The following is a 13199-nucleotide window of genomic DNA, read 5'->3' as shown; positions in this document are numbered from 1 at the left end:
GCCTGTGCTCTATATAGGTTCTCCACAAGGCCTGTGGACATTCAAGACACCCGAAGGAATCTCCCTTGGAGTGAAGGAGTCACTCCCCTGCATCTGCAGGCACTGCAGCGAAGCTGACCGGTCTGCTGATCCTGGGCTCCGGCGGACTCCGGAAGGCTCAGCAGCACAGGTGGTGGTTCTGCCCCTCACTTGAGGCCTGCACTGTCTTCCTAGCAAGTTGGAGGTCAGTATCCCTCGTCGGAACGGCTGGAGCAGTTGCCCTATGCACCGCACCGCGTTGACTTGCTGTTGCCAAGGCTTGTTGATTCTCTCCTCCGGAGATCTTCGGACTCCAAGAAGCTCCACCCTGAAGCATCTCCTGCAGCCATGTTCTTCGCCTGCATCGCATCCTCTGCACCGTGGGCCTTCATCCTTTAGTGAGCTGCTCGAAGTCCTCTTGCAACTCCTGTGCCTCCGGCCTGTGGGTCCTCTCGAGGGTCTTCTTCGACTCCAGTGGGCTCCCCTTCTTGCTCGGGGCCTGCTCTGACATACCTGCTTGTGATGAGTCACTTGGACCTTGATGGTCCCGACACTGCACCTTTTTTGTCGACTACGTTGTTTGCCACTGCCAAGGCTTGTTGGTGCCCCTGCCAGACACTGACCCCCTTGGCTGTTGACATCCGACAGCTCGTGAACAGCTCCTGGTCTTCAACAGCATTGCCTGGCCCGCACAGCTGCAACTTCAAGGGCACCGTCAAACTGCCCTGCATCTCCGACACATGTGGGCATTCGTCTTCTGTGCCTCCTGGTCACTCCTGAGTGGCATAGACTCTTCTCACCTTGAATCCACCTTTGGGTTCCACCAGACTCCTTTGCCTTCTTCTCCAGCAGCACCTTTTCTGAAGTCCTCCAATGTGGTCTACGGCGGTTTCCGACGTCACTTGACACATTTGCATTTGGCTTCCCTGGTGTAGATATCCTTGTCCCTGGGGTATACACTCCAACCTTTCATCTTCCATGGGGTTTCTTCAGGGTCCGCTGGGAAGGGTCCCTCTTCTTTAAAACTGCAACCGTGACTTACCCATAGACTTTCATTGAGCATGCAGTTGTGTTCCCACTCTGCACACGACCTCCGTGGGATTCCTAGACTCTCACCTCAGGTGGTTCCTTGGGTCCCCGACACTTCTACATCTTCTGGGTCCACTCTTGTCTTGAGTCGTGGTTCGCATTCCACTATTTTATTATATGATTTGGTCTCCCCCTGGAGAACACTTGTGTATTCTGTGCTATTCACTAATTCTATTGACAAAGTATTGTGTGTTTTGTGTTTATATCTCCGGGTAGGAGATACTGCAATGTGTTAGTGAGTGTTTATAATAAATACATATTTTTATAACTATAGTGTGTGGTTCTTTTTCACTTAACCTATACCATACGATTACGTATTGGTAAAACAAGCTGCTTTACACTTCTTCTGGACCAAGCCTGACGGCGGCGCTCCACAGCTACCACTTAGAGAGCTTTCTAAGGTTGTCTAAGACCACTAAAATCACCATAAGGGTTGTCTGGATTAGTGCAGGGTGCTACACTTACATAAGTGAGCACCATATACTAAGCCAGCCTCTCACAGTTGGAAATTCAAAGTCTAAACCTGTTGAAAATTTGAGCAACACATCTTTTACTTAAGAGAATCTTCCATACAGAAATAATGATTTAAACAAGGCTCATCTTTGTAACATATGTCAAAAATGTGTCCTACAAATTAGTGATAATGAGGATTCTTTTTAATTTTAAAGCCTAATAAATCTGAAAGACTGGGAGAGTTATGATTCAGACAGTGACTGGGGAAGCTCTTTCCTTTTTGTCTCTTAGGTGTGTGATGGCAAGGCAGTGAAGTCCAAAGATCTGCAGGAGGTGGCAAGTGCCAATCTTCAGACTTCTTGTGAAAAGAAGGATGCTGGGATCCGCCGCGCAAGTGCAGAAGAGTTACAGAATGAGAAGATGGATTCAAAGGCCCCTCAGGGCCAAGTGAAGACTGCACAAGGTTTGTTTAGCATAGGTCTCTGCCATGGACTACAGTTTCTTTTTTGTTTTTGTCATTTACCGTATTTGGGAAGAATGTGATAAAACCCCAGTTGAAAACATCAGGTGTAACTCGGGCTTAACAAAACGTAGTCTGTGTAATTGCAATCTCTAGGACATGGCTCTTTTTAGAGCCATTCGCAGTTTTCTGTCATTCAGATGAACTGTACACAATTTATTTTGGCGGCCTTCTTTAGCATCCGTAATGAAAGCCAATTATTTTCCAGGTAGTTTAGACTCTCTCATTCTACGATGATTAAAAAGCTATTTTATGGCTGTTTAACCCAATACTCAATAATATTTGCATCAATTTGATGCCTTTCTAAGACATTACACAATTCTTTGTTTTCATAGTTGAGCATTGGATGGTTCCTCTTTGACTCATTCATATTTTAGTATGGGTAACAAGTCGTCATTTTGAACGTGTGTTCAGTTTTCCGCATAGGTAAAGGAAACAACCTGTATTTATGTGAACTGGATGAGATTTGAACATCAGATAACACTGGCTTGTCTTCCTAAACGTAACCTATAAAAGGTCTATGTAACGAAAAGCTTAACAGAGAAAGTAAATAGATGTACGTTGTCTCCCTTTGGAGTCTGTTGGAGGATGGACAAAGGCTCGAGTGCAGTTACCCTCTCGCCTTTAGTGAACTCAGTGCAATGACTGTGATTGTGCTGCTCTGGCAGATCTCCTACAAAGAAGAGGCTGAACTTCTCGATTGCTTGCTTATTGCGAGGTGGACTCTTTCAGAGCGATATCTGGAGTGTATGTGGAACTGTGGTTCACACAGTTATCTGTGATGCCGAAGAAACTCCTCCATTTTTGTCGTTTTTACCTCCACAAAAATGATTGATCCCTTTGGTGTCAATTGTGTGAAGTTTGTTTTATCAAGGGCACCTTTGTGTAGCATTCAGACCCACTATAAAAACCTATTAGCAAAACTAGCCTTGTGTACATGGGTGGCTAGTCTCAAGCATGAAATATATATTTCATTTTAATGATTGTCCCCCATGCAAAGGCATCCAAGTTCCACCAACTTAACCACTTAGTAACCGACTCTACTGTCCTTGGCATCAAGGGTCTCTTCTACGCAAAAGAAATGTTCTGCACCATCACTACGTGGAAACAGTCACGCTATATAACTTTGTCAGTTTGCTGTGTGGTCTCATTTTCTATAACTATCAATGTCTGCATTTAGATTCCAAGGCCAATGCAGAGAATGGCCATGCAAACTTCAAAGGAGGCCTTCTTACTTCCTTGCTCCAGGGGCATCCAATTTACTTTTTGTTACAAAGAGTGTAGTAAGGATGTTCATAGTGAAGAAATATATCACAAACTTTGTCCAATCATTGTGCAGGATGACTCGCATTTGCATACTGTGTTCATGTCAATCATCATTTGATTTGGTTCAGAACATCTTCCTGCTTTTCTCAAATGAAACTTGATATCCGCAGACCCAAGCGTGGCAAGAATAGTAATCTGTGACATCTGAGTGCAGCCCACAAAGCACTACAGTTGGGTGTTATTTTCATAATATGTATTTGCATTACATGGAATGGAAGTACTGGGCTCGGGACATTTGGAGAAAAGCACAATTAAAGCCTCACGTGCTGTGAAAGTTTACTTAAGATCAGATCATGCTTTATGGGTGGGAATGCGTAGAGGATGTCCTTAAATCCACACTGCATAGGACACCAACACAGTTTTAGATTATATTGTTCTCGAACATGAGTGTTCATGAAGAAACCATACACAACCCTTCTTTGTGCAAGTTTGATAGAGGGGAGTTTGCTAATACTGTGTTTGCTCAAAAAATAATAAATGATGCTTCTATAAATAGCTGAACCACAGACCACGTATCATTTCATTGGCTCACATGAATCCTGTGGTGGGCATGCAGTAACCTTTTAAGTGCCAGGAACCTCTCCGACGTTAGCCACATTGAAATTCCAAAACAGTGGATATGTAGCAATCCTTAATGTCTTATCTGTCTTTTTTCAGTAGGTTGTCAAACTGTGGGAACATCCTCTACAATCCAGGAAGAGCTTGCAGACGAGAGAACCTCACCAGAGAAAGAGAACAGTCAAGTTTCAAACATCAGAACCAGCAGCCCAATTCAGCTGCATAACACTGGCGAAATCCAAGCTGGCAAAAGACTCACAGATACTGTGCACACACAACCTTCTAGAGACAGAAATGTTGTGGACATTCCCCTAAAGCCGCCAGATCCAGAAGCTCCTCGGCCCAGCCAGAAGAGTGGTCTCGCCCTTGCTGCCAGCAGCAGTAGTGAGGCAGAGGGTCCAGGCATTCTTAAAGGGTGGGAAAAAGGGTCCAGTAGTACAGTGATTCTTCCAGCCCCTATAGTAGCACCAGAGCGACATAGTTCAATCTTAGGTAGCCAAACAAGTTTGGACCTCAGTCGTTCCTCTATCTGCCCTGGTCCCCTGGTTCAGCCAGATAGTAGAGTGATGGGAGTAAGGCCATATGACGGCATCAGCTACCCTGCAGAAATACCCAGCAGTGTTAGTTATTTGTGTGGAGCCCAGAGTAATGCTGGTTCTGTACACAAATCATTGGACAGCTCACATGAACTTTCTCCTTCCTTGACCATGCCAGTTCACCCTAGCTCGCTTGGCACTGTACCAGCCCCTTCTGCCATCTTTGGAACAGTGCCAGTCCCTTATGCGGCCCTTAGTGGCATATCAGTACCTTCTGGTGTCCTCAGTGCTGTGTTGGTACCTTCTGCCATCCTTGGTACAGTACCGGTTCCTTCTGCCAACCTCAGTACAGTGTCTGTCCCACCTGCAGTCCTTGTTCAGGGTCAGGTCCCCTCTGCTTCCCTCAGCACAGGGCCAGTCCCTACCACCGCCCTGAGCACTGTACCTGTATTTTCTATTGCATCGGCTCTTCCTTCAGGGCCAGTCCCTTCAGCCTCTCTTCCATCTGGGCCACTTCCACCTGTCACCATGCCAGTACCTTCTGCAGCTCTCAGTACTGTAAAAGTATCTTCTGAAGCTCTCAGCACCACATTAGTCCCAGCTACCACACTGTGCACTTTGCCAGTACTTTCAACTGCCCTCGGCAGCTCAACAGTCCCATCTGCCCTTAAAGAAACAGATCCTTCTTCCACCCTGCGTACTGAGTCGCTCTGTTCTAACACTCTCAGAACCACTGCGGTTTCTTCTGCCACCCTCAACACTGCCACCCTTGGTGATATAGAAGCGGTCTCAGCTACCACTGGCACCATGCCAGCTCCTGCTGCTCTTGCAAAGCCAGCCCCATGTACTTCACTAGGTGCTTCATCTGTCAATTCGCTCATGGTCAATAGCCAGCAGGGACACTGTTTTGGGCTCTGCAGCACCCAGGTACCATTTGTAGGTTTTGGCAGCACACCACTATTACCTAAAGATGTGAGTGGTACCCAGGTTCCATCCATGGGTATCAACCGATCCTTTGGGCAAAGTGTTGAGCTGAGCAGCCCTCCAGTGTCATCTGCGACCAATAGTAGCACACCTGTGGCCTTTAGCAAGTCATATGCGTCTTCTGTAGCCTTCAGCAGCACACAGCTACCAGCTGCAACTGCAAGCAGCACTCGTGTGCCACATGTAAGCCTCAGCAGCACTCAGCTGACATCTGTAGGAGTGGACACTACCCAGTCTTTACCTGTAGGTATTCCTAACACCCAGTCTTCACCCCTTGATCTCTCCAGCACTCAGCTGCCATCTGTAGGGCTTGGCAGCAGCCCAGCACCACCTCTATTTCTAGGCAGCACCCAAGTGCCATCTGTAGTGGACAATACCCAGGTGCCATCCGTCATCCTCAGCAGCACCCAGGTGCCATCTGTCGGCCCTAGCAATGCCCCGGTTTCACCTGTAATTCTCAGTAGCACCCAGATTCCATCGGTCGACCTTGGAAGCATTCAGGTCGATCTATGCAGTACCCAGGTAGCCCCTCCCACCTCCTCCTCAATTGTCCCCATTGCCACCATCAGTAACTTGCAGGTTCCATCCCCAGGTCTCGGGCCCCAGGTTCTTTATGCTACAATAAGCAGCTCTCAGACCGCACCAGGTGGGGTTATAAATTTGAAGATACCTTCTGGCACATTCATCAATTTCCAAGTGCCACCCGGCAGCCTCAGTGGTTCATGGCAAGCCCCCAGCAACCTCTGCAGCCCACAAAAGACTTCCAGAAGCTCCAGTGCCATGCCAAAATCCTCTGCCTGCCACAGCACTACACAAGACTTACCTAGCAGTCTTAACAGCTTGCAGAACAGTCAAATGAATTTTCCTAAACCTGCTCCAGATTGCCTTGGTTCATCCAACCTGGATTCGAATACCTGTTTGGAGGCATCCTCTAGCAGAGCAAGCTGTGAGATGGGCTCAAGGACAAGTTTAGATATCAGTCCTAGCCGCAGTGAGCTGGTGTCTGAGATGGATACTTCCAGCTTAAATGAAGAAATGCATTTACACCAAGAAAACACCTTGAGGCCTAATGACAGTGGAGCTGAGCTTCCAGTGTGTGCCAAGAACAGCAAAGTGAGCTCCACCGGGGAGAAGGTCGTGCTTTGGACCAGGTATGACTCTTCATTGGTTAATGGTGTATGAAATGGCATGTTCGTGATGCTGATTCTGAGGTAGAAACATCATAGGGAACCATAAGAGAAAAACATACCACAAGTCGGTAAGAGAGAGTTTCAGAGAAACCAAAATCCACAGTTTACATCAAGGCAAAGAACCACCTCATCCATTAGTCGCCCCTCAGGAGAAAACTTCCATAGGTCATTCTGGTTACTGACCCTCCATAAGCCGCGAAGACCCATCATGACCCCAGGGAGAGAAGCTCATAGTAACCTCCTGTGAGGGGCACAATACTAGACTCCACAGAGAACCTACAACATAAACCACCAAACAGTGAAACTGTGGAGTGCATTTAGTGAGGATGACATGCCCCTGTGCCGAAAAAATACATAGTTGCCATTTAGGAAGAGAACACCAGACATTCTTAACAATACTCTTACCAAACATATGTCCTAGAGATAGCTTACATCTATAACTCACAGTGACAAAGAAGCAATACCATGGTTTACCCCCTGGTAGAGCAGAGCCATATGCACCACCACAGGAGCTCCCTCAAACAAACCACCAGAGTTACACCTTTGTAGGAAACACAAAGCAAGACTAAGCAAAGGTCACCCACCGGGGGAGAACAATGTAGGAAGCCATTTAAAACAGAGTGAAACTGGAGGTAACCTTCACTGTATGTAAAACCTATAGGTACGCTAAATAGAGATCACAGGCTAGCCCCACAAACAAATAGTGCAAGGACCATACATAATTCCCAAAGGGAGTTCACCCTTAGGCATACTGCTGAGAGAGGAGCACCATGGATTGCCCTCAATGTGGAAAACTATGGTGTAATCCTAGCAGCAGAAATTAGAATACAGCATTGCAAAAGTATCATAATGCAGAACACCTGCTGTACAAATCTCTGTACTGTAACATAAGTTAAACTCCATAACAGCTTGTACACCCACCTCACAATAGGCACAACCCATGGGTAATGCATATGGTACAAGATAACTGTAAGTTAACCACTGTAGATTACCCCAAGGGAGAGGTGGTCCATGAGTCCAATCTATGTAGGGAGGCCCATATTTCCAGTACCCTCTTTAAAATACTGTTTCCAAACTTGGTTTCAAGATCAAAGCAGGGAATGGAAAAGCCCCAAAACACTTCCCAGCAGGGAGAACCCTTGGATCTACTGATAACATCTCCTGAGTTTACCAAAGAGTGTTAAAAAGAAAGCTAACGGCAGGGCCTTTCTGCCCTGTGGAATGGCAACCCCGATGATTTAAGATTGACTGATAAACCTCTCTTCCTATTGGTTTTAAACAGTGCTTTATACCTCTGATGAAGTGCTAAAGCACATTCACATATAGAAAGCAGACTAATCAGTAACTCCACGGAGCTATAGGTGTGCGTGTCGTGCTTGAGGATCTTAGTCTTCTCATGTTTTCGAGTCTTGGGTGAATCTGAAATGAAAATGAGCATGTGATAGGGTGCTTACGCGTTAAGTGCTAATATGTCGATGTGTAGGAAGAGTGAGTCATGGCCTATGTGGAAGTATTTGGTAGCGACTTCTCAGACAGTCTGTAGAGGAGTGTAACTGTGCCTGGGCATAGGAGTTGCAGAAAGTGTGAGAATAGACGCGGCCATGCATGCATGCATTGCATCTGTGCGGATATTCTGTGCCAAAGACGATTAAGTGTTCTATATACATTAGAATACTTCCAGTATGGGAAAGGAGCAACCCATGTGAATCGGCATTATGTAACCAGCCATGGTGGATGATCAAAGGATTTCCAAGGGTAGCAAGGGGCAATTCATAGGATTTGCCAGGATATGACTCCATATTGTGCATGATAACATCTCTTATTCTAAGGATGTATGCACGAGAAAAATCTCTAAAGAAATAGAACCAGCATTGAACCTCTGTACAAAAGTGAACCAACTTGGGAAACTAGGTGAGAACCAAATCAACATCGCACACATTTGTCATAGGACCCCACGGTCAGAGAACCAAAAGTAAGAGGACCACAATACATCACCTCAAGGAAGAGGAAATCCACAGAAACCTTTAGTTTGAGAATTAATAGGAAACACCAGGTATAGAATTACCAATTGGGCCTCCAGAGAGAGAAAAAATACAAAGAGTACTTATGAGAGACCCACAGTCTCAGTCTCCCCAAAAAGAATGACCTGAGGACCGCCAGGAAGAGAGGGCTATCAGTGAAATTCTGCAAGGTGAGAACCTGTATGAGAATGTCAGGCAAGAAAACCATTATTAGAACTGAATGGGATAGAATCATCGGAGGCATTCCCTGGGAGGGAGTTAAAGTTGGAATCTCTAGAGACAGTGAAACATCCGAGGCACCTCTACAGACAGAATTGGAACATCCAAAGAGAGAAGCACAACAGACACCCCCAGGAAGAGACATACTATGTGACGTTCAAGGGAAAGGATCGTTGTATAACTCCCCATAGAAATATCTTTCATAAGAATCCTCAGGGACACACCCTCCATAGGAATTACCATGGAGAGAACCACCTCCCAGCAAAAGAACATAACCGGAACCTACAGATATAGAGCCCCACAGGATAAAATTACAAACTTCCCACCTCCACACCATTCCATACATGTTGATACAGTTCACCAGCACCAATAAACATCACCCATAGGGCAAGCACCTACGTAAGCCAGTATCAGGGGGACTAGCACAGATACTGTGGGCACACAATGGCAAGCCACAAGTGCTAATTGTATAGGTGTAATGCGTTACGCTAAATCAGGGATATTTCCTAGGTATCTAGAGATTTTTGAGCGTCAACCACTGCTCCCCGCTAATATAAGCTCAACACTTTTTAGGATAAATTCCAGCTAGAATAATTCTTCCTCTGGTCAACTCATTTTATTCAGTGCCTTCACCATGAGAATGCCGAAAATGGAGCATGTTTCTTAAAATGAGTTTTTGCACATATCCTATGATAGTGAAAAGGAGCTAAATGTACCAGTGCATTAAGTTCAGCTCTCTAATAAAAGGTTGCCTGATCAGGGTTTATTATCGGAGGCTGATGCCACTTCACAAATGGTCAGCCAAGAGAAGAGGGATAGAAAATGTTTGCTCGTATAGTGTCTTCCAATGCTCCTAGAATATTAATGATTGCTTCTTGTTATCTCCTTTCCAGGGAAGCTGACCGAGTCATACTCACTACCTGCCAGGAGCAGGGAGCCCACCAGGAGACTTTCAGTGCCATCTCCCAGCAGCTGGGACACAAAACTCCCACTGAGGTATAAGACACGGGCTAATGCAAACTGAAGAGTTGGGTTGTTGAGAACCCAAGACTGGAAGAAAGATTATTAACAAATCTATTAGTCCAGCATATACGCTCCCTAGAGAGAAATGGCTTAAGTCTGTATGTAAGCAGTTAGGAACTCGCAACTATGATGAGGCTTTGCAAATTTTAGGGACGGGTCCAAGACCGCTGGTGGCATGTTCAGTCCCTATGTGGGGTATTAGGAGAAAAGTGCAAAAGTCTTTAATTATTTGTTTTTTAATTGTGCTAACTGTAACCATTTATTTTTTATTTTTATATGGTGTCTTAGCTTGGGAAAGCATTCTCGGTATTTTTAGGATATGTCCTCTGGAGAACCTAGACAGCATAGCTGACCCTTTTTTTGCCCACTTTTAGGTCTTTTTAGAGGCTTTTGCTGCTATTAGTTTTACTTGGATAATTGGAGGAAGGCCTGATGATGTTGGCTGTCACTTGGTATTAGCTAACTCTTGACAATTGTTCCTTGTGTTTTGAAATATAGGAATTTTATTATGTATTTTAACTAATTTCATTATGTACTGTTCATGTTGCACTTTTATGGTAATTCAACCAAAATAAAGTTGATTGATTGACTATTAAATCACAGGGGACATTGCTAGAGAGAGGACAACCTTGGATGATGAGGGATCCTCAACACTAGGTGGAAGTAGACAAGTTGGACGCTATACTTGGAAATAAGTGTTGGGGTCTGAAGCAGGCTTAGATTAGATAAACTGCCAAGAGCAGTCTTGCAGGAAGATGAGAATTCATATCGTAAACAACATCCACAATGATACATTTAATGTGTAGGAAACGATAGAAGAGAATTGAATAGTGGTAATGTGAGACTTGTTTCAAACTAGAGACTGTTGGTTCCTCAAATAGAAATCTTCAGCACAAAGGAAAGTGGCATAGCAGGGAATGCAAAATGGATGAGAGTGATAGGCTATTGACAGGGGGGGAATTGGCGAAAGAGTTTTTAAGTTCCTTGACTGACATCTTTGTTTCTGTTCCATCCTCCAGATTTCCCGCCGGTTTAGGGAGCTGATGAGACTATTTCACACTTCATGTGAAGTCAGCTCAGAGGAGGAAGAAGATGCAACAAGCACTAGCAACACAGACCAGTTATCAGACCGCGATCTGGCACTATCCGAGGAGGAACAAGATGAATGATGAGTGCAAAGGTGATTTGAATCCATTGATGGCATGGTACCGCCTTAGATGAAGGAGAAAATGAACACACTGGCACAGCGCTGGATTGATGCCCACCATCTTTGTCAGTGAAAAGGCCCTTGTACAAGTGCAAAGAAGCACACCACTTGTAGCCTGGGCCATCTGTCTACATCTAATGGGTACAGCAGGGACAGCTCGGAACTGGGTTCAGGGTGAATGAGCAATGGGGACAAATTGCTGAATGAGCACTGGGGACAAATTGCTGCTGAACAGAAAAAAAACATTGTGCAGTATAGCCCATTTGCAAAGCATGCATCACAAACATCCTGTGGATGGACCGAGGAGCTTTGTTTCTGTGGAGAAAAATTCCCTCGTCATGAGCTGCAGGCTTCTCAGGCAATTGAACCACTAGCTCTGCAAAGGTCACCTCATTGACACATCCTTTAACAATATATCGCAGAATGGATGTTTATCCTCACAGCGATTTCCATGTTCTTAGCAGCACAAACCATAGGACATCTGATTGTAGTACCGAAGACATGGAGGGTCCTCAGAGACGCAGGTCGTGGTAAGACATGGTCTGCATTCCTGGAACCCAGGAATTGCTGATGAATAGTGCAGAACATGATGAAGACTGCTCTGCATAGAACGTATGCACACTTGAGAAGTTTTGACTGGAGCATGCCGACACAAGGGAAATGGCTTATGCTTGCCACATAAGGTCATCAGTGAAACATAAGATGTGAATCTTTGAGTAAAAGTTAAGTTTCCTTCAGCTGGTAATTTGGGAGAAAGGGTGTTGTCAGTGCCCTGTAGTGCCCAAGAAACTTTTCTATGTTTGAAACAGCTAAAGAAATCAAAACAGGTTGACATTTCTGAAGGTGAAATATTTCACCCATCTGTCTTCTTCTTTCCAGTATGGCTTCACATCCAATCTGGATCTTCTAGAGGACCTTTCCAGCTGCACCGAGTAAATATGTAAATAGTGCATCAGCACAGAACTGTTGGGAGCAGAGAGGGAGTTACTGACTTTGTAATATTTGTAAATGTTTAAGGGAGTTGTGTTTCCTTACAAAGGAAAAGAGCACAGTTAAGTTTGTACTTTTGTCCTAATAAAAAACAAAAATGTGCAACTTGGTTTCCAAAGCTATGGTACTCAGCCTGTGAACCTACTTCTCTTCTCAACATTTCTGTAAAAGGATCATGGCCTTTATTGCACTGCCGTGGAGTTACAGCCTTTGAAATAATCCTGTGACCTAACTACAGTCTTGGGGGTTTCATTGCAGATGGTTGCAGAGCATAAGGCAGTGCTCCCGACCCTCCCTCATTATTTTAGTCCCCATGTGTGAACCAAAGGAAGCATTGTCATAGTTGGGCATAGGAGGCGGACAGAGAGGGAAGAGTGACTGACAAGTACAAGACTGTAGGTGAAAAACCAGAATGTTCAGGCCTGTTAGACCTAAGATTGAGTAAAGTATAAGAGAAGTCCCAGTGTTGTTGATTGTCAGACATTAAGACTATGTAGGGCTCACTATGGTGTATTCCAACTCTTTCTTTTCCATCTTGGTTCTAACTAGTTATGCGTGCAGTGCTTTGAGTAAAGTCCATGCTAACACATGCTCTTTTTGACCACTTTTATGTTTGATTATGTTATCTTTACCTTTTTTCTCACAAAGGTTACATTTTTCCCTAATACAATCTGCTTATTTAAGCAGTGTGAAGTGCATTCCTGGGTGTGAAATCAGCTCGAAAACCTTTAATAAGAAACAAGTTGCTTATGTGAGTAAAGCAGTGGGCAAGTTTGCAGCAAGAGGTTGTTCTAGATTCACATGCTGGTTGGACCGTAAAAACATGCATGTCTGGATAAACATCCTAATTTGGGTGTCGACTATAGGATGAGTCCATGGGCCCCTTAAAACTTTGTCCGTATGTCCATAATATTCCATTGTGTGACCACAGTTTTCAGGTAATTGTTTTTGGGTCATTGGGATATTTTCAGCATCGGGAAAGGTTCAGCATTTTGAGTGTAGAAGGTTTAAGATTTGATTGATAAGGTTCAATTTGTTTATCTACTGTGTTCTCATGGATGCCCC

At 44.8% G+C, this 13199-nt stretch overlaps 1 protein-coding gene across 3 annotated transcripts in view; it reads left to right on the top strand.

Annotated features, from left to right (window-relative positions):
• Positions 1 to 12239, top strand: part of GON4L (gon-4 like) — a 246766-nt gene extending 234527 nt beyond the window's left edge. For 2 of the 3 annotated variants that reach the window (XM_085639371.1, XM_085639369.1), the window contains 4 exons: positions 1852 to 2023; positions 4064 to 6635; positions 9808 to 9910; positions 10957 to 12239. In XM_085639371.1, coding sequence (XP_085495497.1) covers positions 1852 to 2023; positions 4064 to 6635; positions 9808 to 9910; positions 10957 to 11106 — 2997 coding nt within the window. In that variant the 3' untranslated portion in view covers positions 11107 to 12239. The remainder of the gene's footprint in view (positions 1 to 1851; positions 2024 to 4063; positions 6636 to 9807; positions 9911 to 10956) is intronic. The other variant, XM_085639370.1, reaches the window with a different exon arrangement.
• Positions 12240 to 13199: the final 960 nt, after the last annotated feature.

The sequence above is a fragment of the Triturus cristatus genome, chromosome 12, assembly GCF_964204655.1.
Source record: "Triturus cristatus chromosome 12, aTriCri1.1, whole genome shotgun sequence".
NCBI lineage: Eukaryota > Metazoa > Chordata > Amphibia > Caudata > Salamandridae > Triturus > Triturus cristatus.
The sequence above is the reverse complement of the archived record's forward strand: the minus strand, read 5'-3'. Positions and strand labels throughout refer to the sequence as shown.